Source organism: Falco naumanni, chromosome 8 (assembly GCF_017639655.2).
Source record: "Falco naumanni isolate bFalNau1 chromosome 8, bFalNau1.pat, whole genome shotgun sequence".
Lineage (NCBI taxonomy): Eukaryota > Metazoa > Chordata > Aves > Falconiformes > Falconidae > Falco > Falco naumanni.
In genome coordinates, this window is record NC_054061.1 from 19674560 (window position 1) to 19702305 (window position 27746).

General features: G+C 50.0%; 2 protein-coding genes across 3 annotated transcripts; one reads left to right on the plus strand and one right to left on the minus strand.

Moving 5' to 3' along the window:
- Positions 1 to 62: 62 nt before the first annotated feature.
- On the plus strand, positions 63 to 27350 carry SMIM33 (small integral membrane protein 33). Its single transcript, XM_040604379.1, has 3 exons — positions 63 to 1722; positions 23639 to 23842; positions 25282 to 27350. Exons 2-3 carry the CDS (start codon positions 23718 to 23720, stop codon positions 25718 to 25720), a joined length of 564 nt encoding a protein of 187 aa, XP_040460313.1. The 5' UTR covers positions 63 to 1722; positions 23639 to 23717; the 3' UTR covers positions 25721 to 27350.
- Positions 2033 to 22310, minus strand: ECSCR (endothelial cell surface expressed chemotaxis and apoptosis regulator). 2 transcript variants are annotated; one of them, XM_040604376.1, is made up of 11 exons: positions 22204 to 22310; positions 11715 to 11756; positions 11117 to 11167; positions 9869 to 9985; positions 9321 to 9368; positions 7384 to 7431; positions 6687 to 6785; positions 5334 to 5432; positions 4702 to 4738; positions 3219 to 3318; positions 2033 to 2682 (listed from the first exon to the last, which is right to left on the minus strand). In XM_040604376.1, exons 1-11 carry the CDS (start codon positions 22259 to 22261, stop codon positions 2674 to 2676), a joined length of 708 nt encoding a protein of 235 aa, XP_040460310.1. In that variant the 5' UTR covers positions 22262 to 22310; the 3' UTR covers positions 2033 to 2673. The 2 variants fall into 2 exon arrangements, with proteins under 2 accessions (XP_040460310.1, XP_040460309.1); XM_040604375.1 differs by lacking the exon at positions 2033 to 2682 and having other exon boundaries at positions 2691 to 3318.
- Positions 27351 to 27746: the final 396 nt, after the last annotated feature.

A 27746-nucleotide genomic window follows, 5' to 3' on the forward strand; every position in this document is an offset into this window, starting at 1 on the left:
CGGATCAGGGCGCGGCCTGGTGACGTCACGGCGCGGTTAGGTGGTGTCATGGCAGCGCCGTTGGGTGGCGGGTGCGGGCAGGTGGCGGGGCTTGGTCTCCTGCGGAGGTGGCTCGGGTGGGCCGGGGCTCACCTGCTGGGCCCCCTGCCGCGGTGCGGCTTAGGCCGGGCCCAGCCAGCTGCCTTGGGGAATGGCGTCACCGTGGGCTCCTCCCCGGCTGTGGGGCACGTTGCTGGGCCGTGGTGGTGAGGAGGGGACGGCCTCCTGCGCGCTGCCTCGCCGAGGCTTGGTTGGAAACCCCTTGAGGCTTTGTCCCGCAGCCTGTGTGCACGGCTGACGCCACTGCTTGCTTCCCTTCATGCCACCGGCCAGTTAACTTGGGCTCCTGAGTGGTGGGAGGTGGGCTCATGGTGTGAAAGAGTTGGTGTTTTCCACCAGCATTCTTTGTGGGAGCACAACAGGTGGGAGAATGCCTCTCCTTTCACACGAGCAGCAGCAACTGGGGGTTATGGGTCTCTTCATTCAGTTGTTATTTTGAACAAGGTCAAAGCGGGGACTCTGCTTTTGGGCATAGATTGATTTTACAATGGAGCAAGTTCAGGTTGTTTGTCAAGACCCTCAAGAGTCTATGGGAGGAAGGAGGTTGAAGGAAAAGTAAAACAGCAGCAAGATTCCACGGGGCAGTCCTCACGGGTCTAGAGAGATTTGTCTCCTTGTCAGCAGGAGGGGAGGTCTGTTAAAGCTTGACACTGAAGCATCTGGTATCACAGGTGCTCACCAGCTGCCTTTGTTGTGTCTTTCTGGGACTAAAGCTAAAAAACTTACTTCTGATGCGTCATGCACCAAATCACAGGTCTCTGGGATCTGGAGCTGTCTGGATGCAGCTAGGTGGGAATCACCAGGGATCTTGTGCTTAAGCAAATTCACCAGTCAAGTGGGGACTGGGTGAGTGGAGTGATATCATTTTACTTTTCAGGAATTGTACCAGAAAAGCTTCATTTATTAAAAAATAGCTTATCAAACTGCCTGGTGCATATGCTAAAGTGTGTTGGATCTTAGCAGGAGTTGTGAAAACGTTGCATTTATTTTGCTGAATGCTTTATTGCCAGCTGCAAAGCACAGTTACCTCTAGCACTGCACATTCCAGTAAACATCTCTTATCCATCCTATAAAATTAAATCAGGCTAAATTATTATGCTTCATTGAACTGCGCAGGGGAATGTGTGCAGCAATACCTGTTTTGAGTGCTTGGCTAGATCTTTTTTTTCCCCTAACTTCACAGTTAACCTTCAGCGCTGATGGATGTTGATGCTCACGTTAGGAGAAGGCAGTATCTAAGTGTACAGCTGCTGGATGGACGAGGTGCTCTGGAGGTCTGTGTTGACTGTGGAGCTGGGGAAGCTTGCAAGCAGGAGTCATGGTGAAGATGGGCAGAGGCAGAGTTAGTGCTTCAGTACATTAGGCTGATGAATAAGGCAGCTGAGACCTCCAGAAATACCCAACAGGGCATCATTTCTCTTACGGTCATGTGGAGGCTGGGTATTGACGTCTCCATCATCCTCGGTTGCTCGGCTTAGGATAAGTATTCTGCTGTAGTCAGGCAGTGACTGGCAGCTGGGCCTGAGCCGGCTTTCGTTGTGAACCAGCTGACTCCCAACGTGAGCTGTTATGGAGGACCCTTATCGTGGCGTCTTGGTGGTGCTGGTGGTTCTTGGTGCTGAGGTAAGGTGGGTGCTCTGGCTGATCTGTGGAAGGGGATGCTGCTTTTCTGGTCTGTCAGGAAGCTCTGGGAAAGCTGTGGTATGGAAGGTGGAAGCTCTTCCAGCAAACTCAGGCTACCATATTTCAGGTGCTGAAGTAGCTCGGCATTTTGCTTGTGGCCACTCCTTTTTACACTCGGATAAAACCCTGTTTATGCAGAGGCCTTGTTCTTTACACTTAAGATAAGTCTTCTTTGAGCATGTTGGGCCTGTGGGAAGATAGAAATCTGCCTGCCTGAAGCTCAGTTATTAATAATAAAGTATTTAAGATGGCAGTTTGCATTTCAGCAGCACCTTTAATTCATGGCTCTCCAAATGCTTTACAGACATTGATTAACGTAGCCTCACAACAACCCTGTGAGGTAGGTGTATATGATCATCCCCACCGCTGTGGGGACAATGAGAGCACCAAGGATAAGGGGCTTGGAGCAATTGTGCTGGGATCTGATCTAGCACTTGGCTGTTTAAGTCCCATTAGGCCTTCAGCTTCAGGTCATGCTTTTCTAATGCACAGGTTTGACTCGATGTGGGGCTATATTGATTAACGAGCCTGTGACTGCCTGGCACAGACTATAAAGGCCATTAATTTAAGGCAGCAGTTTATTAGCAAAGTGGATGGTGCCTTGGTGCTTCTTGCTGCAGGAATAGTCTGAGTGTTTGAAGGCCTATCAAAAGCAGAGTTACATATCAGCCATTGCGCATGGCAGGCTGCAACTGGAGAAAGCCCTTAGACCCCAGGTGGGGAAGCTATGTGGGATGCTACTGTAAATGTATTGATCAGAAAGGACATAATAATTTATATATAAAGTCCACCCTTGCTCTTTCCTCAAAGGGAAAAAAAAACAAACCAAAAAGAACTTGGAAAGTCACTGCTGGTTGTCATGTGTCAGCTTCAAGCTCTGGGCCCTTGGCTTCATAGCACCTGCAAAAAGAACAAAATTTGCATCAGCAGCCTGTCTGGGCTAGCAAAAGAAGTTGGGCAATGTGTCCTCTCAAACTCAATCCCAGCTTTAAAACAACTGAAAATGATGCAAATTACTTATGTGGGATGCATCTGAGAGTATTGATGGGAATGTGCTTCAACATTGCCTGTGGAACGGGAGTGGGTAAGCTTGGACTAGAGGGTGAGACCTTGATGTCTCAAAGGGTAGCTTATTTACCTTTCATTTAATGAGAAACCACTCTAGCTTTGCTGGCTGGCCCTAGGTGATGGCATCTACAAACATGAGCCATACTTGACACCTTGAGTTCAGGCAGCTTGGATAAATCTGAGATGGGCACCTAAAGTTCTCACCAGGCTTACTGGAACCCAGTTTGGACCTTCAGGAGTTTGATGGCAGGTTTTTTATCTTTCCAAAGGAATAAAAGAGCCAAGAAATACCTCAAAAGCTTGCTCTTATCCAGCAAGAGAAATAATCCCCAGCTAACTCTCTAAAAAGCAAGGCTTAAAAGGGAAACCTTTTCTGATGGTGGGTAACTCATGCTGTTGTTCATGTTGATGTTCTTCATGGAGATCAGAGTGATGCTATTATCCTTCTGGCTTGGGCCTGCCGAGCAGCTGTCAAGAAGAGAAGGCAGTATTAAATTCTCTGGAAAATGAAAGGGGGAAGTTTCTTTGCACACAACTGGAGGCAAACAGGCAAGGCCGAGCCTGGCTGGTACACGGGACTGGACTTGGCTTGCACTGCCCATTCATCTGCTGTCCTGATTCAGGCCCATCCTTGCTGCCGCGGTTTCCCATTGCCTGCCTGAACAGAGGTTCAGAGATCTCTGGGGAGACAAGCAGTGTGTTCAGACAAATTTGGGTGGGGGGCTGGTTTGCCTGTCAGAAAGCACCATTGTCACCTGTGTCAGGACTTGTAGGCAGAATCAAGGAGCAGTTTGGATCTGGTTCTCAGTGACTGAATTCCTTTCTAGCCCTGCAGCTGTTACCAGAACTGGAACAAAAGGAAACATTACTGTGTCCCTCTGTCCTATGCCCTTAAGTTTTTGTTGTACAAATGGAACACTGGGTATTTTTATGTCTGATGCTGCTGATCATGTATTGCCATTGTCTCTTAAGAGTGAGCATTACAAGTGTTAGGAAGGTGGGATTCCCCTTTCTCCCTACCCTGAGGGCTGGAGTATTTGTTTAGTGCCTGGAGACTGGGTGTCGTTGGGGATTAGGGTGCCTCGGGGGCACAGTCCTCTGCTCTGACAAGTTCTGCCTAAGTGACCTCAGGTCACTTAGATCCCAATCATTAAGAATGTTTGGGAACCGTTGATGTTGATGCAAATTTGGCACCTAAATACTTAGGGACTTTGCTCCCTGTGTCCCTTGCCTCTTGCCAAAGCAGGGTGTGTTATTTTGGTAGGAAACTATCAGTTGGAAATGTAACAGCAACATGTTTTGGTCTCCTCCTGCTCTTGTTTCGTGCTGCTTTCCCACATACAGCCTCTCTTCTTGGGTAGCAGTGCTGGACCATTGGGTTCAGATGGACCATCCTCCACTTGATGCTTCTCTTCCAAAGATTTCTAGATTGGGGCTTCCTTATCCTGCTTTTGCTAGGGAACAGTAAGGGGTGTCTTGGAAGATATTTTTGGGGACCTGATCTCATTTCACTGAGGCTGCTTTGAGACCCAGAAAACCAAGTTTAGACCTCAGGTCTGTATCTAGGCAAAGACAGACAAACAAACTGCTTTTGGAAGGTGATGAGTTTTTGCAGATAACAGTGCAGCTTTGAAAAGAGGCCCCTAAATATTGAACTTCTACCTTTAACTGCATCAGGCAGAGGATGGGGTGCCATCAAAGCTGATTTTGGTTTTTTTAATCTGTTTCAAAAATGTCTTGAAATGCTTCCTTCCACCTGAAATAACCAAACCAGACTCTTCTCCTTGTTAAAATTAGTTCTGGAATAAAATAGTACTTTCAATAGGATGTGAATAGTGTGAGCAGCCTTACCTCTCTGATACCATGGAGGTTCCTGGTTTGTGTTTGTCTGGAGGGAGAAAAGCAGTTGGTGATGTACAGGTGAGAAAACATCACAGCTAAGCAATAAAATGTCGGCTGTCTTCAGAACTGTGTTGTACAGGGTTATAAATGAAATCCAAATGAGATTAGAGACACCACAGGGGATACTTGAGAGTCGATTAGAGAAAATTCTTCAACTAATGTGACATACAGGCAGAACTGAATGCTTTGCTGCCTGTTTAGTCACTAGCATCCTTTGGTCTTTTGGCAGTTACCTGTCTTGCTGTATAGCAGCCTTTCCCTGTAGTGGGCACTGCTTAGTGGGAAATGGGATTCCTAGGGAAAATGAGTGTCAAACTTTTGCTGGAAGAACTGCCCACCTCTGGAAATCTGCACATTTAGCTGTAGCAAACTTGAGACTGTTCCCTTGTGCAGATGGGTCTGGGCTGGGGCTCTGAAGAGGTGGTCACTACATTCCTAACTGCTGAATCTGCATTCCAGTTTGCCTTCAAAACCTCCCCACTGTGTAAGCTTTTTAAAAGCATCTTTTAGGAATTGCCAAATTCACGTAGAAAATGATGACATTTTGAGTAGGGAACGACAAGATCATCCCAGGAAAATACCTTCTGAGTCCTTTGAGCGGTTACACTTGAACCTCAGGCTGACCACGCTGACCAGAATGATCACAACCACTATCAGGATAACTATGAAGCTGATGACACCTGGGGACGAAGAAAAGAACTGTCTGCAAGGGATATAACAATGTGCCTGTCCTTGGCTTCTGGGGTAGCGGAGAGACTTTGTCATCAAAACTTAGGGAGAAAATCAATAAAATGAGCATGGTACGTAATAGGCAGAGAAGAAAATAGTCACTGGAGTGAATGGCTTTATCGTTTTGTGTTTTAGCCTTAAGGGCTTCTGAGGAGTACTTGATTGGTAAGGCAGTGCCAGGAGGGCAGAAGTCTGCCGATTACACTGGGGATTGATTGAAGTTGACGTGTCCCTAGTACAGTTGGTAAATCTTGTTCTAAAGGTGTATAAAATCAGATAAATACATAACTTAACAGGGAGAGACAAGCTAAAGACTGTGAGTGATATTATCTGTCTCATAAACCAGTGGCCAAGTGCAGGTTTGGTTCAGGCCTCGATAAATCAAACTATTCTTTGCACAGGAATTTTGTCCTGTTAAGACTGCTTCAGGACTTCTCATGGCTGCCCTTGGAGGATATAAGCAAGTGATACTTATGAAGTTAGCTCCTGACTTTTTAAAATGCTTCTGAAATAACACTTCTTCCCATAGTGTAATAGAAATGAGCTGTTTGGGTTTTTTGCTCATCCTCATGGAGGAGGGGGACAGTATAGCCCAAGGCAGAGTGGGTCTCTTAAATCTACCCTGTGCCTGTCTTCAAATCTGTGGCCAGGTTAAGGCATGGCACCTCTTGCTTCATCCTTCCACAGTCTCAAGGATGCAGAGGACTTGGCTGCCTCCTGCCAGGCAGGGTGCAAGCATCCAGAGGAAAGCTGTAAGGCAGGGTGGGAATGCAGTCCCAACAGGTTTGCAGGAAAAAAATTACCTAAACTTCCAGGCAGGTAGTGTATTTATTCTAGACCCTGTCACAGAAATCAAGGCATAGCATGGGATGATCTGTGCCCTGGTCTTGTCCTAATGTGGAGCTGGGGCAAACGCTGGTGCTGGGAGCAAGATGCCAAGCTCAGGTGTAGCCACGATGGACTTTCAGATTGTCCTTTGTATACTGGGCATGGCTGGGAGTATTTATTAGGTGCATTATTGCCTGCTGGTGACAAGTCTCTTTCTCAAGGGTTTCCCCTTGCACTCTGGAAACTCCAGAATCGGGCAAGCTGAAGAAGAAAACTGGAGCCATCTCCAGGGAAGCATCTTTGAAGCCGGGTGTCCAAAAGAGCATGGCCTGCTGAAACAGAGCCCCCTCCTCTTGCCAGGCTGCACAAGACCTTACCAAAAGCTGCCACCGTCAGTGGTGATTTATCATCCGTTGGAGTGGGCGCAGGCAAGTAGTCAGAGGAGTTCGGTGTTGGGGTGACTGACTTTGAGGTGCCTACAAGAGCAGGAAAAGGCAGCTTTATAGAAAAGTCTTTCCTCCAAGGTTGGGAAGAGGATTCCTAACAATGCTCGAGGACCTAACATGCCCTTGCACTTTTTTGAAGAGAATGACGTTGGATCCTGGCCAGCCCCGTCAATGTTAACAGCAAACTGACCACAACCTGCGTGGGAATCAGGTTGCCTTGGTGTGGCCCCTTTTTACTGACAAACTGAGAACGTCCACAGGGATTTCTGCTGGGACCCTAGTGAGGAAGCTGAGCGTGGCGGGTGGAGGACTGATCTGGCAGTGTGTTTGAGGCGGGAGTTTGTCCTGTCTCCTTCTTTTTGCAACCTTTTGCCACAGTGGCGCCTTTCCTGCTGTGACTCACACCCACTGTTCCCAGGCTCAACACGTTACCCCCAAAGTGCTGCTTATGTGGAGTTTTACAGGCTTTTCAAGGTCTAGATGGGATGGCCAGCGTCCCCCGGGTACTTTCTGGCCATTCACTATGCTGCCTTGAAGATAGCAGCGTGATGGCCTTGCTATTGGTTGTGTAAAGGGCTATAAAATACCTAGCAGTAATTGCCTCTCTGCAAGAGAAAGCAAAAGGCACCTTGAGTTGCTGATGTTGTGGTACTCTCACTTCTCTTGGGCTCTTGACCTGCACAGAGAAATACAGAATGTGAGTCTTGTCCTTGAGTGTCATCTAATCATCAAGAATTAATGGGCATGCTGGAGAGGAGAATGGATTTACAGTAATGCTGATGGTATCTGGAAAAAACATGGAATTCGTACTCGGGCTAAAACCTTCCCACCAAACGTACTTTGTACTATTTTCCATGTCCAAATAGAAACTCAGGGACCCAACATTCAAATGCCCTTATATGAACTCTCAGGTTCTGCAGTCCCAGGTGCAGTTTTTTGGCAGATACAGCAATTGAATACTGGAAGAGTGAACTGGGAAGGTTATAGATTTGCTCATAAATGTTGAGACTTAAAAAATACTCTGTTTAGGGGAAGGAATTCTGCAGAATATGGGTGTGAATTGACTGTTCAGCTTGTCCTTGGAATTGGAATAGGTGGATGTGCTGTCCTGGATTATCTGTAAGTAATTAAGCTAGTTTGAGTTGGGCTAACTTGTACACCATATGTAGTCTAGCTGTGGCAGCATAGAGGTTTGCCTGAGCAAAGACTCCAGTTCTCAGTGGGATAAACTGACTTAAATGAAGCTGTTTCGTTTGTGACAGCTGCTTTAAAGCTAGCCTTTGTATTTCACCGGTACAGAGGAAAAAAAATCCTTTGCTTCGTTCTGGATGTGTGTTGAACAGCCAGATTATCTGCACTGATCTTAATGAATAGCTATAGGCCCTGCCAGGAGACTAAAAATGATACTTTAGAGTTTCAGAAGATCATTTGTAGGTTAAGTAGGATCTTCTTTCCTCCTTTTCCATCCCCACCTTCCAAATAGCAGCGTTGGCCAAAAGTACGTGCTGCCTGGAGAAATGAGAAACAGCTTCTGGCACCCTACACTGGGGCGCAGGGCATGCAGCTGAAACCAGGGTTTCTGTCCTGCAGAAAATATCTCTGTTTTGGAATTTAATTTTGCCAAAAGTCAGAAGAAAAAGGGGAAATGGTGTGAAAAAGGGAAAAGGTATGAAATAACAGATCTTAACTGGTTCAGAAACCATATGGAGCAGAACAGTCCTGAGAAGCAGGGACTACTGCTGTACAGTTTTTTCACCAGTCATTAAACCCTTTGTTTCGTTCTGAAATTGTTCTAGCCATGGGCGGTGGGCAGAAGCTGTGGTTTGCTGAGCTTGGCACGGATACTCTGTCCCTGGGAAATGTTGGGTCTTGCACAACAGGAGACCTCGCTTTTGGAAGCATCAGCAACATTTCTATAGTCAAAGATGTATGCAGCTTTTCAGATATAAAGCAGGGTTATAATTAATAGCAGTCTGCTCTGATGCAAAGGGCTCTTGGCTTAGCTGGGCACGGGCATGCTGGTTGGACATCTGTGCAGGCAGAGCTGACCACGGGTTTTTAACCTTGCTTGTGTTAGAGAAGATCTGAGAGGTACTTGGAGAGGCAGGGTGGTTCCTGTCTTGACCGTTGCAGATTTTTTGAGGCTGAATCTTTAATGGGGAATCAGCTCAGCTGTCAGATTTCAGTCTTCCCACTCTCTTGGATACAGCCCTTGTTCTGCGAAAACGCTTACTGAATTCTCTAATTTTTGCTTACAGGCGGGGTTAAGTGAACTGTCAAAAGCAAATTATTTTTTTAAAAAGGGATGTTAAAAGGGCTACCTTTTCTTAAACATAGATCAGTCTTTTGACTGTTCAAGTGCACCCCAGACAGAGGATGTTAAGTGCATTTAGTCTTGTGTTTTATCACTGCTTACAAGGATACCAGGCATGATTTTGGGTGTTAGTGATGGCTCAACCCCAAGATAAAGACTAGTGCTTATATAACATGCACCATGTGAACTGAAGAAGCTAATTGCCATGAAATTATCTAAACTTACTGTTACTCTATAAAAGGACAGAGTACCTTGAGGTGGTGAAGCTGCTGTGCTTCTGCTTCCACTAGACTTTTCATCTGAAAAGAAAACATGGGAAAGGAGAATTAACTCTTGAAGCTGCTACTAATTCTGCTATGGAGAGCAGTTGGGTTTCCATGGGGTAAAAACCTGTTTACGTGAGACTTCCCCTCCAAACAAATATCAAGGTGTCCAGGTAACGAGCTGTGTGGTCAATTTAGAGAGTGAACATGGGAGGGGAGCTTGGGAGAGGTCTGCTGGGGTGCGTGTAGCTGCTCCACAAAATGTTACCTGGTAAAGCATGATCTGGCTTTTCTGATATGGGCTTGCTTGCAGCTGCGACATCTAGGTCGTGGTTGTGTCCAGCTCTGTGCTTTTGGGGAGCTGGAACGAGCTGCTCTTTTAGCAAAGACTCAAAGAAATTCAAAAGTTGCTGCTACTGGATGAGCAGAATAGCATGGATTAGCCCAGTCTTCCTGATGCTTCCAATTTTGCGTGGATAAGAAGGGATGCACAAGCAGGTCCTGCCTGAGCAAAAATTTTAGTTTTCCATACGTACCTCGTGCAGTCAACGCTTGCAGTGTTGTGGTGATGGGGGAGGGCTGGGCTGTAGTAGTTTGACCCACAGAAGAGCTGAGATTCAAGTCAGTTGGTGGTGTTGATTTTACTGAAGGCTCTGTGGAGGAAGCATAGCGTTACCTCCGGGAGCTCTGCTCACCCCAAGCTCTGCTTAGAAACAGCTTGGAGGAGGGCATCTGGAGATCTGTCTCCAGAGATCCAAGTGGGCTACCATTCGGAGTTGGGGAGATCCCTTCTTGTGTATTTTCAGACTGAAACATGGAACCCAGCTAACACCTCCCTACGCCCATTTCCAGGGCTTCTGTGTGACTACATAGATGTCGCAGTGTCCTGAAGCTGGTTTCAGCAGAGGGGGGAGTACAGAAAAAGGAATAAAGGGAGCTCCTCAGAGGTTCATACTACTTCTAAATATTTTTCTGTCCTTATGACTAATTGCTGTTCCCATTAAAGTAGGTAACCAAGCAAAATTCCCAACATGAATAGCTGAATTAGAGCTAAGGCAGTGTTCAGCCCCTGTGCTGCCACAAACATTGCCGTTTAGGACAAGCCTCTTCATGCTTCCCTTTTCCTCTTGGAGAAACGTTGACCTGTTGTATGGGAGGTGCTGAGGCTGTGCAAAACACTGGAAGTTTTTAGTTTAAAAAAAAAAAAAAAGCACTTGCTTGGTCAGGCTTGTCAAGAGAGCACTATTGAACAGCAAGTGTAATGCAGGGAAGCCCTTACAACAGTGATTTCTTTGCTGTTACTTCCATCATGACACCAGGAGCCAAGGGCAGACCTGGCATGTGGGGCACTGTGCTTGCACGTGCTGCACACACCCGGCGGTCCTTGCACGAAGAACTGCTGGGCAGAGCGGGTGATCGCAGGCAGGAGGATACAGCAACGTGGACACTGCTCAGCTCAGCTCCTGGCCTGGGCTCGGGGCAGTCGCATCCTTTACGTGCACAAGAATCAAAACGCAGGGCTTGCCCTCGGATGTGAGCTGCTGGCCTTGCTTCTCCCTGTTTGATTTAGTGGTTTATCCCTGTTCTTTGATCCCTCTGGGGTGAGCTGACTGGATCAGAAGCCCTTGTGCCACAACATTTCCTTCTTCCCCACCACTGTTCTCATCTAACTTGCTGCTGCACAGCCCCTTCTATTGCTGGTGGCCCAGCTGGGCTGGAGGTCAGTCCAGTTAAGAGCCAAGACGCCCCTGAGCTGCACTCTTAGGTCTCCAGATGAGCATTACCTGAGGGATGGTTCTTTACTTCAGGGCTGTGTGGTGTTGATTGGGATTGACCTGTAACACAAGCAGAGAGACAGAGGTGACATCTCCTCTACGTGCTCCTTGGTGGGTTCGCTGCTGGGGTGGGTTGAAGCATGGGCCAAAAAGGGGCCATTGTAGCCAATGCAGCTGAAAGGGTGACACGGGCAAGAGATGCTAAGGAGAGGGTTTGTCACTGGCTATAGGACCGTCTGTGCAGGTGGACCTTGGCTCTGAGGATCCATGGAGGAGAGCATGCTAACTGCTGGGAAATGGGGAGCAAAGATGAGGCAGGATCCCTCTGCTTTCACTGTGCTTCCTGGAACGCTGCATTGCTCTCTTCCAGACAAAAAGGGGGAGCCAGGCAAGGTCATCCTCTGGGGCACAATGGCCTCCATGGTCCCTGGAGATCTGGGGGTGAAGGATGTTAGATGGGGTAGACAGAGGTGGCCAGCACAGGGTCCTGGGTGAAGGCGCTTCAGCAGATGGGAGTTTTGAATCTGGTTCCCATTTGCAGCCCCACATAAGCAAGTGCATTCACATCCAAATAGACATGCAAAGCAAATCACAACCCAGGAGGTACCTGTTACAGCATGGACAGAGGAGTCTGTGGAGGCGGTAGTACCTGAAACGAAAGAGTAAGAGCGTCAGCGGTGCTCATCTGTGACTGTCACTAATGCATTGGTGATGTTGCTGGCTGTGTGGTTTGGGTTTTCTTCATCTTCTGTAGGCATGGCATTGAAATACATGATTTCCACAAAGTAAAGAAGTAATAGCAAATACTGAGTGCAAAACTATCAGGTTCTGAGTAAATTAGCACTGGAGTTTATTCAGCAGGATAAATGCCTTCCTCCCAGGTGGAGGTGAGCCCTTCAGGGAGCAGTCATCTGTTACAGGGAAAATGCAAGGCTGTATACATAGCATCATAGAATCATTGGAGATGGCCTTTGAGATCATCCAGTCCAATGATCGGGGGGGTCATTCCCTCTCCGTGGCTGTTTGCCTCCAGCTTGGTCGGCAGAGAAAGGCTGTGTGAGCTGTGTTCGGGAGCTGTTTAAATAGTTGACGCACATTTGAACACTTTGTTCCCTTGAGACCTTAATGAATGGGTGGATGAAGTGTGTAAAGGCTTCCACGAGCTGGTGGGACTGTTTTCCTCCCTGTGCCCTACGTCTGTTCCTTCTATCCTGTGTGTTTACATCCTGGGAAGCTGGCTGAAGCCTGTGGCTGTGTACATCTGGACACGGCAAGAGGGCTGCAGCCTGGGGACGGACTCAGAGCTGCCTTCCCTGGTCGTGGTGGGGAGTTCTGTAGGTCCACGCCAGGCTTTGCTCTCCCAGGGTTGTAGGTGTTGTGCTGAGTGCCTAGTTTCTCAACTGAAAGGTGTTTTTGTTTGGGATTTCTGACAGAGTATCCCTGCACCAATCTCCCATGTTGCCTACTCTCAGGATCCCTGGTGTTTTTCTTTAAGCCCCAGCTCCTGGAGTCCTGTGATTAGATGAGACATCAATTAAAAATGCTGCCATTTAAAATAGGAAAAAGTGTTTCCCATACTTGGAGGCAAGAACTGGAAAATGTAAAGGCACTTTAAATGCTCAAATCAAACCCAACTGGCTTAATTTTGAAAAGGTGACTTTTGAGTCTGTTGGTTTTGAAATGCACATCCTAACTGATATTTTTAAATGATTATTGCTGTGATCCTGGTGCTGCCTGTAGTTAAGATTAATGCAAGAAACTCTATTACAGCTACAGAAACCAGCTGAATCTGGTCCCACCGGTGATTCATCTCACCAGAGTCCCACGAGAGCTGAAAGTTTTGGAGAAAAAGGGACAGCAGTAAAGGTTGAATCGTTGCAGCTCGCTGTGCCTGTGTGATGCCGCCGAGCTCCATGGCAGCTGTGTCCTGAGGAGCTGCAGTGCCTTTGCACTTGCTGTGCCCTGTGGGATGGCAGGAGGGGAGCTCCAGCAGCACAGCACCAGCCGGAGAGAGCACAGCAGGGCTTGTGCGCCCATTTACAGCCAGGATCTGTCCTTCCTGTGTGTGAGGTTCATCTCACCTGCTCCCTTCTCACATCTCCCATAAGACAGCTCACCTTCAGGCTCTTTCTCACCAAAGAGAGGACCAGGCACTTCTAAAACCTTGTTGCTCTGACCTATTTCACAGCTCTACCTTACTATCTTACCTATTTCAGATTTCTACCTTGCTCGAGCTGTGGCTAGAGGAACCACAGCCTGCAACGTCCCATTTCTTGCCAGGAGTCGTAGAAGTGATGTAGGTGATGAACTTAGTGGTGGGTACCTATGCTGTAGGTGTCTGAAAGAGGCCAGATGAATGCCCTGACAGTGGTGGGTATCTGCAGTGAGGTCTTTAGCATCCTCATTTAGCATCATTAGTGAATGTGGGCTATCAGGGCTTGGCTCTGGGAACCGTCTGGGTGTAGTGAGCTCCTGATTAATCTCATTTTTCTCAATTTAACTGCGTTGGAGCCATAATTGTTTTTTTGTCTGAGGCTTTAGACAATGATCCCAGCCAAACAGGAACCAAACCAGTGTGCAAACCACACTGAATACGTAATAAGGCATGGTCTCTTTCCAGATAGGATTTGGCTTTGAAAATCAGATCTGACTCTTCAGATCTTTTCTATGCTTTTCTCTCCTAGCTTACTGGCAGCAGGCTGGTGAAACTATCTTGTTTGGTCCATGAAAGAGGAGACATGATCAGATCTTTAATTACATACAGAGGAAGGGACTAATTGGTTTTCTAAATCCATTGGAACAGGACCAGAAAACAAGGACTTTTAACTGCAACAAAGCAAAGGGAGGCTGGGCAAGAGGAAACTGCCTCGACATAAGGACAGTGAGTTGCTAGGAGTGATTGCGTAGGAGAATTATGGGATATCCTTCTCTGCAGGTTTTGAAGAGCAGGTTAAATGAGCATCAGTCTAGTAACATAGACAGGAGTATGGACAGGTGTAGCATCACTTACTAAATCAACTAATATAATGGAAAAAAAGATCTTTTGGGTACACAGTTGCCCTTCTTAAAGAGGTAAAATGCCTGTTTTGAGGAAGGGGGATGCACCCCTTTGAAGCCCTGTCACCTGGGCTGCTGTGGGATGCTACCTGCTCCCCAGGGGCCCAGCTGACTCTATGGAGAACGTGCAGCGACTTGGGCTGTTTCCATCAGTACCCACTTTGCCAAGTTTTCTGTCACTGGGTTTCCCCTTCTGAACAGCTTTACAATACAGTTTCTGGACATTGGTTTGCAAATGCTTTAAGATACTCCATACATTCAGCACAAAAAAATAATGTGCTGAGATCATCACAGGGGCCAGTATCCTCTAGCAGCTGCCAAACTCAAACAGCTCCTCTTTATCCAAAATACCCTTGCAGAAGCCATTGTCTTGTTTTCCCATGGGAAGAAAAGCTGCTTATAACACATTTTCTTGTTGAAATTATCACAGGTGCTTTTTAGTGTACATGGCACATTGAAAGCATCAAGAATTGCTGAAGAAAGAGCTATTGTCTAAACTTAGCCTTTGTGGAATGAAAAGGGGAATAAAGGTGCTGAGCTGGCTGTTTATTCCACCATTTTTGGTGCAGCTGAGAAGAAATCAGAGAGCTTGAACAGAGCCTCTGGGGATGGGAGGAAGCTGAGGGTGAAGGAGGTGACATTTCCCTGTCCCGCCATCCCTGATGGGACCATCCCGTGGGCTACTCCAGCATCCCTGGCACTAGGGTAAGAGGAAGAGGATGGTACTTAATGCTTTCTTCTGCCACAGCTCAGCACTTTGCTGAAGGTCACACCAGAGTATGGGCTCACAGGAGTTCTCCGTTTGCAAAAACTAAACCTTGGGGTTATTGTAAATAAGAACAATGAGCAGATTTTCCAGTGCTCAGCTTCTGGAGTTCACCTGGCCAGGTAGGTGCTTGCCCCCGTCTGCCATGTTTGAGCTTTGCTGTGGAGAAGTGACCGGTCTTGCTGTGAACAGGCTGAGGGACGGAGGTCCCCTTTTGGCACTTCACTCGGGAATAAATGGCCCTGGCTCCTCGAAACACAACTGCGTGTTACTTCAAAGCAGAGCAAGCGTGGCTCTGACTCCTGCTCACTGCTGCTTGTTATGCCTTTCCTGCCAACTCAAATAATCAAAAGTCCTGTTATATTAGGTGTTTTCTTTTGGTGAAGGTGCTGAGCATCCTGGTTGAATTACCTCGGGGGGGGACTGACGTGTGCGAAGCAGGAAGAGACCCCGGTCCCACCGCGGGGCTGGGCAGCAGGGTGGGTACGAACAAAACAGTGCCACGCGCCCCAGCTCCCTGCAGACGTCCCCGGGGGACTCCCGTGCAAACTGTGCTGGAAACTGTTTCCTCCCGGTGCCGCCGCCAGCTCGGCCGTGCTCCCCTCTGTGAAGGGCCCTGGCTAACAATAATAATCGGGACGCAGCCAGCACAGCTGTAATTGCAATAAACATCAAAGCCATTCAAATGACTTGCCATTGAGCATAAGCACTGCCAAGATATTTGTTACGTGTTTGGGTGCAAGTGATTTATAGCTGGATTGTGCAGTTCTAGGTGGAGATGGGGAGCTTGCTGAGGGATTTACAATGGGAAATAGAGCTTTCTACTCTTGCTGTAATGGGAAACCCCTAATTACCCACCAGAGTCACATTGCTGCAGAGGAGCGCGTCGGAGCTGCAGGTGCATTTAATCTCTGACCCAGCACTAGCTGCGTTGTGGTTAATTTTTCTAGAGGATGAGCAGGGGAATTTTGTTTTTCTGTTACTTGCGGTAGTTGTTCTGTGAGTGTTAGACTGAGAGCAGAGGGGTCTCGCCATGGAGCCTTCTCTCACGGCAGCTGAGATGTTCCCAGAGCCAGCAGTTCATCCCACTTGCTCCTCAGCACAAAAAGAGGATGATGTAAACCAAAAGAAAGGTGAATTTTAGATGTTTCTGCTTTGGTATTATTTTTGGCAATCATAGGCATTTAAAGAGCGATTTCTTCAGCTGCTGACCAAAGAGAGGCACTGAATTTATTAAGATTTAAAAAACTCAGTCTTTGTCAGAGCCTCCGTATATAGCAGCATCGGCCAGCTGTTGGAAATGCTTCATTGGGGTTTAGATCAGGCACAAGAAGGGCTCGTGCTGTGCAGCCTGTATTCATAGAGGGATGGAGTCACCAGGGAGAATCTCTGGCACTAGTATGAAGGCACAGGGACTGGGACGGGTCCTGTCCACACAGAACGGGTGATGGAGAGGGACCGTCTATCCCTGATGATGTGTAACCCTGGACTTGCTAGACTCTTCTCCTTCCCTGGCAGTTTTGGGGGGAGGTGTGGTGATGTCCTGCCTGCCCCTGGGTGGCACGTTGCGTGACAGGGAGCTGCAGAGTCCCTGTGGCATTGTGCAGCCTGGCTGTGCCAGCCTTGGCGTCACCCGCTGCTTGCAGGTTGCATAAACAGATGCTTTAGAAAAGAAACCTAGCAACCTAAAATTAGACTTTTCAATTCATATATTGGCACTTCTGTCAAATGACCCACGACAAAAATATACCGACCGCTTCATGCAAGTGCAGCTGTTTCCTGGGTGAAACAGCAGCTGTTGAAGCAGCGGAGAGCAACACCCCCCAATTCTTGGGAGTTTCACAGGGGAAAAAAATGCTGTATTAGGAAACCCGGAAAGCAGAGAGCTCTGCAAAAGCCTCGTTTTATTAAGTGCCTAAAAAAGCGCTGCTGCCTTGAGGGTCTCACAGCAGAACAGTTAAGGTGGAGATGTGGAGGACAGAGAGAAATGTTGTTATGCAGGCTGGGTAACTGGCAGCCCGGATCAGGTCCCAGATCCACAGCGGTATTTAAGCATCTAATTCCCAAGTGATATGGGGGGGTTGGCAGCTCGCTGCCAAGTGGTTCTGAATTGTAATGACTCGGCCAAAGTGTTGTGGAAAGTTTAGAGAGCCAGGAATTAAACCCGGATCTCATAAGCAATTAAAATTAATCTTTGCCTTCCTCTGCCTCTCCTCAAGGGCTGTACCCAGGCCTGGGCATCCTCTCTGAGCATCACGCTCCGTGCTCCTCTCTGGTGCGCTGTGCTGGAAGCAGATCTTAGAGGAAGTCAATTAAAAACCACCTGAATGTAGAAAACAAGCCAGGAGACAAACAATGTGGGGAAACCACATGCACGGAGCAGGCTCTGCCACATCACCCTGTGTGCTGACGTCTGGTTTTTGCACAACAAGTGGTTGTTTCTGGAGGAGGGAGGTGGCATGGCTTTTCTGCTGGCTGCACCACCACTGCTCCATGGTGTTTGGGGAGTAAACACTTGCTCCACCATGCTGCTGCACTGTCACCCTCCCAGCTGCTTGCTAGTTCCAGTTTCCTCTGTGACCTGCTTGTTTTAGAGCTCTGTGTTTGCTCCCGGTCTTTGTGCTAGTGCTAATGTGTGTCCTGCCCTTCTCCTGGCTACGCTGCTCCTAGGGTTTGGTGCTGGATCCGGGATTTTGGAGGAGGAAATCACTCCATGCACGGTTCAAATGAAAGATGGGGAGACCACTTGTTCAGGCTTGGTGGGAGCCAAAACCCAGCGTCTGCTTTTTGCCTGTGTTTTTTTAAAAAATAATATTATTCATCAGCAGATCTCAGAGCATTTTGCAGAAGAGAGGGGCAGTGTTAGCTTTGCTTTCTTTTCTGTGGATGGGGAAACTGAGGTGCAGAGGAGAAGCGTCACGGTCTGCAGGCTGGTTCGGCAGTGCTGCTTGATGCGGCTGCCAGCCAAGGTGCTGCCGTTACACAGGCCACCTCGCAGGCGGTCCTCATCAGTTTGCATGATTTTGTTCCAAATGTTCTGTGCTCCAGCTGCTGCAGGAGATCACCTGCTGTATTTGTTTGTGTGCTGCACCTCCGGACAGGCATCTGCAGAGCTCTGTGACAGCACATGCGTTACCATCCCCTGCAGCAGCACAGCCAACGTGGTGGATCATGGCAGGTGCCCACCAGGCGTGTCTTGCTTCCCCCGAGTTCATGTCGGCTCTTTGCTACCGTTTCCAAGTTTATTCACAAATTCGTTCTTCTTTCAAGTAATTCTAAGATTCCCCAGGTTTATTTGGATGTTGCTGGTAGCAACCAGGCTGTGCACAAAAATGTGTTTGTGAACCACCATGCAGGAGCGTGATCTGCTGGGATCGGTTCAGCTCCCACCTAGTGACTCAGGAGGCAAGGTGTGTAAGGGGTTGGTGGCAAAGGGCTTTCTCATAATTCCTGTTCTTGCCATTTTCTTTTCTTAAGTTTCCTGGCTTAACACCAGGGAGCAGCGGAAGGAGGTCCCTGGATGCAGGCATTTCAGCGCGGCAGTGCTGGAGGCACCGTGCAGCTGCTGCCTGAAGTGCCGAGTCTTGCAGAAATGGCAGCTAAAGGGCAGGTGAAGCATCTTGGCCTGACAGGCTTCATCTGAGTCCAGATTTTTGGTGAGTGACCCTGGTGATACCGCCTAGGTTTTATTCCCAGATTTCAAAGCACTATATGGAAGAGGCTGGTTTATTATCCCTGTTTCATATCTGGGGAAAACGGGGCACTGGGAGCATTACGTGTCTGGGATAAGTGGCAGACACAAAGCCTAGGGGTCCTGTGTCTCCATCTGGTGCATTGTCAGCGGTGACATGTTTCTCCCTCATTTATAATTACACTAATTTCAGTGTGATTCCAAGAATTGTAGCAACTCCAGAGTCACCTCTAGCTGAAGTATGAGAGGAGCTTATTGTATCGTACGTCTGGAGCTGCTCGCCCAGCGCTGTGCTGCCCTCGGGAGCGTGCGGAGTCTGCAGCTGTGCCTGGTGATGGTGGGAAAGGTGGGGGAGACCCACCTTGACTCCTGCCTCTTGCCCAGAACTGGTAATGGCTGTCCCCAGTGCCAGAAGGGTTTGCCTGGCTTGCTCTGGAGCGTGAACGGACATGCTCCACACTTCCATGGACCCACACTGCTGCCTCAAACAGCTCCATGTGAGCTTTCTCTGCCTGCTCTTTGTGCAGGGTGGCAAGCCCAAGCCACCAGCTTCACTTCTGTACTACAAGGTCCCTGTCCCATTCCTGTGCTTCAGACCAGCAAAACCTTGATTTCAGGGAATGGGGTCCCAAGCCGGTGTGTTCTCACCAGCGCGGGGTAAGAAGATTCTCCCTAATCTCTGAAATCCAACTGCTAGTAAGGCAGTGGCTTTCACTGCGTCCTGGTGTTTCATCAGGTGTGCAGCAAGTTTCACGAGCTACCGGCATTAGGGCAAAGTCTCCTTGAAACGTTTTTATCTCCAAACAGCACCGCAACCAGGGATACTAGAGGGGAATTTTCTGCTGTGCTGGGATGATTCAGCTGAAAGGTAAAACCAGCACCCCCTTGCCCTTAAGTCTACAAAAAAGACCAAATGGGAGGTTCCTCCTTGTTGTGGTGGTTGGGTCATGCTGAGTGGGTTCCTCTGGGAAGGGGAGTAATGAGACCTTCTAGCCGAGGCTTGGCATGGTGCCGTGTGCTGGCGCTACACAAGCAACAGACCTATCTCCCTTTCCCAACCTTGGGCTTAAGCCTGTGCCTTGGCTTTCCCAGCAGGAGCGTTGCCGGCATTAGGTTACCAGCACCGTCCCCTCCAAGGACACCTGTTGTTGACTCACCTATTGTAAATGGGCCATAATTCCTGGAAACCGTCTCTGGCTACTTCAGTCAGATTTGCAGAGTCATCTGCGGGGTTTCGTGTTACTAGAAGGGAGCAGTTTGTTTTGTGAACAAACATTTCTCCTCCCTCCCTCCTTCACCAGGTTCACTAGGTCAGGGGTGTGCTGGCCTCCCCTTTGTCCAAGGAATCAGCTTTAGGATGCAGTGGATGCCCTGGTTTAAGGATGCGAGTACCGTATCTGGAAGGTCTCCTGGTAGCTGAATGTCTATCCTCTAGCTGCACCCCATGTCTTTGATTTTATTGAAAATATTTATCACCATGCATACTTGTTTTTGACATACCATGCTCCTCTCGGCATCATCCATCCACTGGCTGTGGTGTAGGTAGGAGAGCAGTGGATGGAATGACTGACAGTGGAAAAATCCTGCTGGGTTCTCATTGACTTTGACCAGGAATTTTTCAGTGGAAATCTTTTGTCTGGAAAATGCCGGCCCATTGTAATGGAAACTGTTCATGGGAAGAGGTTTGTTTGGACAAATTTTCTGTTAAGTGTTTCTGGGGGAGGAAAAACAGGCTGGAAATGTTCCAAACCTTCCCACTTCAGCAATTTCAAAATAACAGTATTTGAACCTCTCTTTAGAAATAACTGAGAGCTTAGAAGTTTAAATTAAGAAATAATAAATTCATTAATAAGGTAATGAACTTACACAAACTAAAATAACGAGGGGGGGGGGGGGGGCGGGAAAGGCCTTGTGGAAACAGGCAGGTATAGTTTCCAGCCAAAGCAAATTCTGTCTCTCCTGCAAGGTTACCTCCATCTCCTCGAGTGCAGGGGGACCTCTGAGCATTTCTGTCTTGTTCAAGAGCCCCTAATTCCCTTCCCCAGCTGCCTGTGTGTCAGGGAGCCAGCGGCATCGCTGATCCTGTCTCTGCCCCTTCGCTAAGCCAGCTGCTTTGCCTCGCGCAGAAGCTTTCCCCTCCGGGTGCTGCACCACCTTAGTGACTTTGCTCGAAAATTTAAAAAGCCATTTCAGAACTGTCGGATCGATGCAAAACGGTGAGACAACGCACAGTGACGGTGGGGGAGGCTGGTGGTTTTGGGCGAAGCCAGAGAGAGATGCAACTGCAGCACCAGCTGATGCACAGCGAGCATCGGCAGTAGGTCCTGGCCCTGCGGGGTCTGGCAGCAGCTGCCAGGCACACCTAGGGAGAGTGGTCTCACAACATGGTTTTAGGCAGACTGCAGGGGACAAAGTGACGCACTGAGGGGTGGAGGTGGCATCCCTTCCCCCTGATGCTGCAGCTGCCGGGTCCGCCTGGGAGGCGAAGCTGTGGGGGCACAGCGGCCGGTGGTCCTGCAGCGGGCAGGGGGCTGGGCATGTCCAGCCAAGCCAGAGGAGGTGCCTGACAACCTCTGTGCTGCTCCTCTCCCACGCAAACCATACCGAGTAGTTTTAAGTGAAAACCAACATTCTGGGCAGCATTAAGGAGTGTCGCAGTGTGGCCTCGTTGCCCTTTGGCTGGTAGCCAGCCCAGTGCACCCCCCTGCCGAAGCCGCAGTGTTGCCCTCTGATGAAGAGAGACATTTTCCAATCCATGTGCTCTTACTTCTCAGAATTAAACAGCTACTAAATGAATTGGTTTCCATATTCTCTGCCTTTTCAAAAATCCCATTATTACCAGCACAGTGTCTGTAACCCACAGGCAACTTCTATGGTTTAATGATAAAAGCCTCGGGGTGGAGACACCTTATTTTTAGGTGGTTGTCTATTGGAATTGGCAATGATGTTGCAGTCTATATTCCTTTGAATGCAGTTCAACTCCTAGGTACCACAGCTGCCAGAAATGTAAGAGGTGCCTGACGATGCAGGAAAAAACAACCTGTCACCCTTCAGAGCAGGAAACTGGTTCCTTCATCCCACACTACGGCTCATGCGGGAAAGAGAAGCTCAAGCAGAATTATCACAAAGGAGCACAAGTATTACAATAAGGGCGAGGCGTGTTCTACATGAGTCTTGCATGTGGTCTTTGTATTTATATTGGTGAGCGGAAAAATTAAAATCAGTCAAGGAACAAGCATTTCTGAGGAAAATAATGTACACTTAAGTGTTCTACCTTTACTCTTACTTGACAAAAGTCACTTACTACAAAATGCCTCAGCATCTCAGATCTCATTCCTTTTTTAAACCAAGAAACAAGTTCTTCTATTCCAGTGGTGCCAAATAAACCCCGTAAACCTGGTACAGCCACATTTTTCCCAGCAACCTGACTCCTGAATTTAAAGGCTGAGCTTCCCCATGACAGCTACTACACGTTCCAACCTCTGGCCAGTTCCCTTTGGTGCCCGCCGTGAGGCTGAGCTCCCCAAATCCACCTGTCCAGCACCGCTTCGCCCTCCCCGGAGTGCAAGCGGAGCATCTCACCTCGGAACAGCACGCAGCCGAACAGCCAGAGGAGCGGATGGACGGATGGAGCCAGCATCTTCTCGGTGGCTTGTGGCTCTGCAGCCTCGCTAAGGCTCTGTCCATCCCGGGAGGGACAAGAGGGTGAGGAGCGATTTGCATGCCTGGTCTGACTCTCACAGAGCTTCCTGTTAAAGAATAGAAGGAAACGGGCTGAATCCACAGGGGAACTGTGTTTTTTAGCCCATTATGGTTGGAGAGGATGTGAGACATCGCTTACCGACGGCAAAGGAAACCTTGCCATCAGTTTGTTGGGGGATTCAGCTCTCATAGCAGTGGAGAGCAGCATCACAGCAGGCCTGCCCTGCTCTGGGCCACAGTAGCTTCTTTATGGTGCTTGAGTATTTTGGGAGATGCTTTGTTTGTCACGAGGATGTGCACCCCAGGTCCAATCTACTCCACGCATCAGCCGTGAGAGCTGCAGGCTGCGTTGGCCCTTCCTGGGCTAAGAGCTGCTGGAGGAGCCAGTCCTCCCTCCCCACCTGAGAGGGGATTTCTTAACATCTCCAGGAGGAATCTCGAAATATTTGTTCCTTGTGGGGCCAGGGTAACTCAAGAGCTGGTGCTACCCCATGCCCTGTGCTCCCCTGTGCAGCTCAAGCATGTCTGGGCACCAGGGCTTGCTGGTTTGGGGATGCTGGCTTTGGGATGCTGTTTTTCAGGTAGCAGCAACATCTTTCCCTGCAGGGGACACAGCACGTGGCAGGCTTTGGCTTACCCTAACCCAAGTTCCTCAACAAGGGGAGGGAATGGAAAACTGGGCTGGTGCTGCCCCTGTTCCAGCCCAAGGGGTTCAGGGCATTTGGTTTCTTGGCACCGATCTTGTGATGCACTTGTCTACATATTGTCTGTCTGTCTGTGTGTCTGTCTGTGTGTCTGTCTGTCCGCTGCTGGCATAGTTCCAGCTTCAGAGGAAACAAGTTGCTCTGTTTTGGATGTGAATGAGTGTTGAGGGGAGGAGAAGGTTCTTAGGGTCCTCACCTGGGAAAGGCTCCTGTGTCCACCCATCTGGAAGGTCCATGCAGGTGCTCAGGATGCAAATCCACAGGATTGTGTCTCCTGGCTCGAAGGGCTGGTCCAGCCCCCTCCTGCAGCCCCCTGGGAAGCTGCAGAGCTTCAGAGGAGGGCAATGGAGCTGCTCCGCCGTATGGAGCACATCGAGGGGTGTCTTATACTGCTGGCAAGGTCCTTGCTTTCCATGGCCAGGAGATGGACGCAGGAACAGAGGGAGAGATCCCCTGTGCAGCTCTGTGCATTTCAGTGGGTCTCTTCAAATGCTTCCCAAAACCCCAAGCAAATCATCAGGCCAAAAGCCGGCAGCATCCCACAGCAGCCTTTGCTGTTACAAAACCTCTGTTAGCAGCCTCCCCCATCGTTTTTCCTCTCTCTTGCACAGATGTGATGCTCAGAGATTATGCTGTAGATTAAGGTTTTACTGAATCCTGAAATGAGTGCAAATTCCCAGAAGCTCTAACATGCAGCCAGATCTCTTCTGGTCACTCGGCTTGATGGTAGAAGAGGCATTTCCCACTCCGTTCTCCCCATGTGCAGGAAAGACAGCCCAAATATTCACCCCAGCTCATCTGCTGAGAGCCTCCAGGTAAGAACAGTGTTGTTTTGGGACGGAAAGCTGGGGAGACGTGTTCTGTAATGGCTAAAACTCTAAAGGATCCATCTTTTCTGCTCTGAGATGTGCTCAGGGTCACTCTGGTGGCAGAGGGTCTGACCGTGCAGCATCCCCAGACCGGGGGTACCTGCCTGCATGCAGGGTACGTGCTGCCAGAGTGGGGGACATCCCTCCAGCCTTGCTCGCACGGCCATCGTGCAAGGGGAGATGCACGAGCACTGACCTGGTGCTAGCTCCAGCCTGCCACCCTGCATGGGTCCCAGGGTCCAGAGCTTCGCTGTGGGCTCGCGCTGCTGCTGGCCATGTCAGTGCTGGTGAACGGTTCTTCCGCAGCAGTGGGACCCCCCGTCAGAGAAAATCACCCCTGGGGCTGCATCATCTCCTGGGGCAAGGGTCCTTCCAGCCTGGAGCGTTGTGTGGATACACTTTGCTGGGCTGTGCAAGGAGCTCACATGCAGAAGGGTGATTTTTAGCACCGGTTTCTTAACCGCGTTAAATTTTAACACCAAGTTGGTGGAAGGCGGGAGGTTTCCTGCAGCTCAGCGGCCAGGGGTTGCAGCTGAAGGGGAGTGGGTAGGTGCTTTCTCCCTAAACAAAAGGGTGCTTGTCTTGCAACAGGCGAGAGGAGGGATTTTTCCGGCAAGGGTGCGTGGCAGCGAGGGAGGGGGCAGTGGTGCTGATGTGGCACTCAGCTAGGTAAGGGAGCACCTCTCCTGCCTGCGGGATGAGCAAGTGCTTCCTCCTCTGCCCTGGGGAATCCCGGGGGGGTGTGGGACCCAGACGTGACGTGGCAGCCTCTGAAGTGAGTCTGGCTGCACCTACACTGAAGAACCATCCCAGAGGTTTTTCTGCTGGTCCTGCTGCCAGCTCCCCAGCCTCGACGCTGGAGGTGATGACTCTCATGCAGCAGGGACGCTAAGGTACCCCTGCGGGGCTGGAGAGGGCTCTCCCTCCCTCCGCTCCCCCCCCGCCACCCCTGCTCCCACCCGTGCCGGCTCCCACAGGATTTTGTGGCTGTGGCAGGGATGCCTCGCAGAGTGTTCTGGTGGGGTTTGGTCTCCCAGGGAGGTCCCTGCGGGTTTGGTCTTGGATTGGCACCGTGGGGCTGGGAGCGGAGGGGAGGGTGGAGGGCTCCCCATCAGGGAACAAGGTGTAGTGGGGAGGGGAGAGCCCCATGGTGAAGGTGTCCGGGACAAGGGGACATAGGGCATCACCTCCCTCGCTCAATGTGTCTGGGGCACCGTCCTACAATCCCAGATAAAACCACCAAAATTTACCCTGTCCCGCAAGCCCGAAGGAGCTTATGGGATCATCCCATTCCCTGGCCACTGCAGGTGCAGGCAGGAGATAAGAACATCGGATGACCTCTGCTCAGCAGTCACCCCTTTCCACCCTGTCTTCCTCTGTCCCAGGTCAGCCTGCTCAGCCATGAACACGTCCTCACCCAGCAGCCAGCTGAGACAGCCTGAGCCCCAGGATGCAGCTGCCTTCACCCCCATCTCCATTGTCAGGAGCGTGACGAAGAAATCGGACGCCCTGCCCATGATCTCAGTGATCGTCGTCATCTTCGTCCTCTTGGCTGTCTTCATCATCATTGCGGTGCACTATGGCCCTCACCTCCGCACCGTCCAGATCACCCTCTACCATGAGCCCATGCCGCAGGACCTGGACAACGGGGTACACCTCATGGACTGGAAGAAGCTGGGCTCCCAGAAGAAGCTGCCTGCCCAGCCCTGCCAGCAGGAGCTGGCCAGCGTGGATGTGGCCGGTGTGAGCTGCCAGTGCTCCTGCAAGCATCACCTTCCCTGCAGGAGCACTGAGCCCAATGTCATCGAGGTCACGTACCTGTGACAAGGCTGTGTTCCACCTGGGCAGGACTCAAGGGACCATGTCCCGCTGGAAAAATAGTGACTGGGATGTTAGCTTAGCCTAAGACTCACCAGTTCCTGCATGCGGAGGTTGTGGCTCCCCGGGATTATGCCTCTCACCAGGTATGCTCAGCCAGGAGGTTGAGTGTCACTGTGGTGACCCATCATCAACCCCCAAAAGTCCAGCTGGGGGGTGTGCCACTGTCCCCAGGCAAGGGCTGGGTCCCCAGCCCAGGTGCTGGGGCTGGGCCAGCCTACGTGGGACAGCATTAGCATCTCTTCTGTTTTTTCTCGCCCTGGTTTTACCTGTCCCATGTTGTCTGGGAGCGGCCAGGAGAGCTGTCTTGGTCCTTGCCCCAGCTGGGGGGCTCTGCGCCTGTGCTCGCCCTTGGCAGGAGCTGGAAATGACAGCTGGACTTGCTTTTCAGGTCAAAGATGTTTCCATATGCACAGTGTCCTCATTATGCTGTTTACATGGCACAGAAAAGCCTCCAGCCCCTCTTTTCCTCCATGCCACTACCCCTTTTCCTCCGTCGGAGGGCTGAAACGCTGTCCTCCCTCCTGCCAGCCCTGGCAGCGGGCTCAGCCCGTCCCAGCAAACAGCCAGAGGAGAGAAGGCAGCACCTGGACCCACGCTGGTGTTCCAGTGGTGGAGCCAACAGCAGAGGATAACGTGTCCGATCTCCCTGTGGAGGTGGGCGAGAGAAGAGAGGCAACACGGTGGTCAAGAGAGGTGATAATGGCACATCAGTTTGTATGTTGGCTGAACATCTCGAGGTGTTGGCACCGGTGGAGATGGGCCTGGATCTCTGGGCAGAGCCTGCAGCACCTCTGTGCACAATAGTGGGGATGGGGAGACCTGAGGTCATTTTCACTGTGGCCATCTTCATTGTCCCCGTTGCTGGCTACCGTTCCTGTGCCAAGGGAGGCTCTGCTCGGGGACCTGGGGACTCAGGAGGTTTCAGCATTGGAAGCAGCAGGGCATGTCCCAGCTGGGGAGGGAGCAATGGTGGGGTTAGTGTAGCCAGCTGTGGTGGGATGGGTATTGATATGGCTTGGTCACCCTGGGAAGAAACTCGTTGAGATGGCACAGAGGGAGCAGAGGGAGAGGTGAAATGTCCTGAGCCCCATAAGGTTCCTGGTGGCAGCAGACTGTGGTGACCTGTTCAGCCCTGGGAGTCTTTGTGCTGCTGGAGGAGTGCCTCCACCATCTCTTTGGGCAAGAAATTGGTCTCTGTTTCTCCTCACTTGGCCTTTCTTCAGTGTGTGGGCTCGGAGGACTGTCCCTGGGGAGCGAGCGCAGCCTCTGGGATCACCCTCAGGGATTTATTCTGCTGAAGAGTCCCAGAAGTCAAAATACGTCTCCTGCCTCTCCCCACCCTGGGACAGAACGGCCAGGTCCGTGTCAGTCCTGAGCTGCATCCCCAGCACGGGTCCCTCTGTGCGCTGACGGACAAGAAATGGGTTCTTTTACCTGTTCCTCCAGGTGCTGGAGGTATTTCAGACAGGGCAGATGCTCCAGCATCCTTCCTCTCACTTATCTCCAGCTTCTTTTCTCACTTACTTTAAAGATATGTAGTGGTTGGACTTGCTGGAAAATTTTGGTCTTTACAATAAACATAATTTATATTACTTTTTTGGGGAGTTGTTTTCTGTTTCGATTTTTCTCCCTTTTGTTTTCCAGAGGTGACGCATTATCAGCTTTCCCACACCTGTGTTAGAGGAGATCAGGTCTGTCATTTCAACTGAAAAATTACCGAGAGTCCTGTCTCCCTTTGCAGGTCAACACAGGGCTTATTTTTTAATTTATACACCCCTAATTAGCAAACAAAAGAGCTGACCACCTGCCAGGGACATCTCTTTAAGCAACGGCTGTAGGGTGCCAGTCCGGGGGGGTCACCCATGCCAAGGGTGAGGGCTCTGTCCAGGAGCCTGAGCCCCCCCAGCACCCAGCCCGAGATGTGAGTTGGGCACCCAGGGTGGTGGCACCGCCACCTGGGGACACGGGC

Coding starts and splice junctions, on each gene's coding strand:
- ECSCR (XM_040604375.1), bottom strand. CDS start 22,261: ATGCTGGCTCCATCCGTCCATCCGCTCCTCTGGCTGTTCGGCTGCGTG. Junction 9,986..11,116: donor AGTAAAGAACCATCCCTCAG/GTAATGCTCATC, acceptor CTTCCTCCACAG/AGCCTTCAGTAAAATCAACA. Junction 6,786..7,383: donor CACAACATCAGCAACTCAAG/GTGCCTTTTGCT, acceptor CTGCTCTTGTAG/GCACCTCAAAGTCAGTCACC.
- SMIM33 (XM_040604379.1), top strand. CDS start 23,718: ATGCAGCCAGATCTCTTCTGGTCACTCGGCTTGATGGTAGAAGAGGCA. Junction 23,843..25,281: donor CATCTGCTGAGAGCCTCCAG/GTAAGAACAGTG, acceptor CCTCTGTCCCAG/GTCAGCCTGCTCAGCCATGA.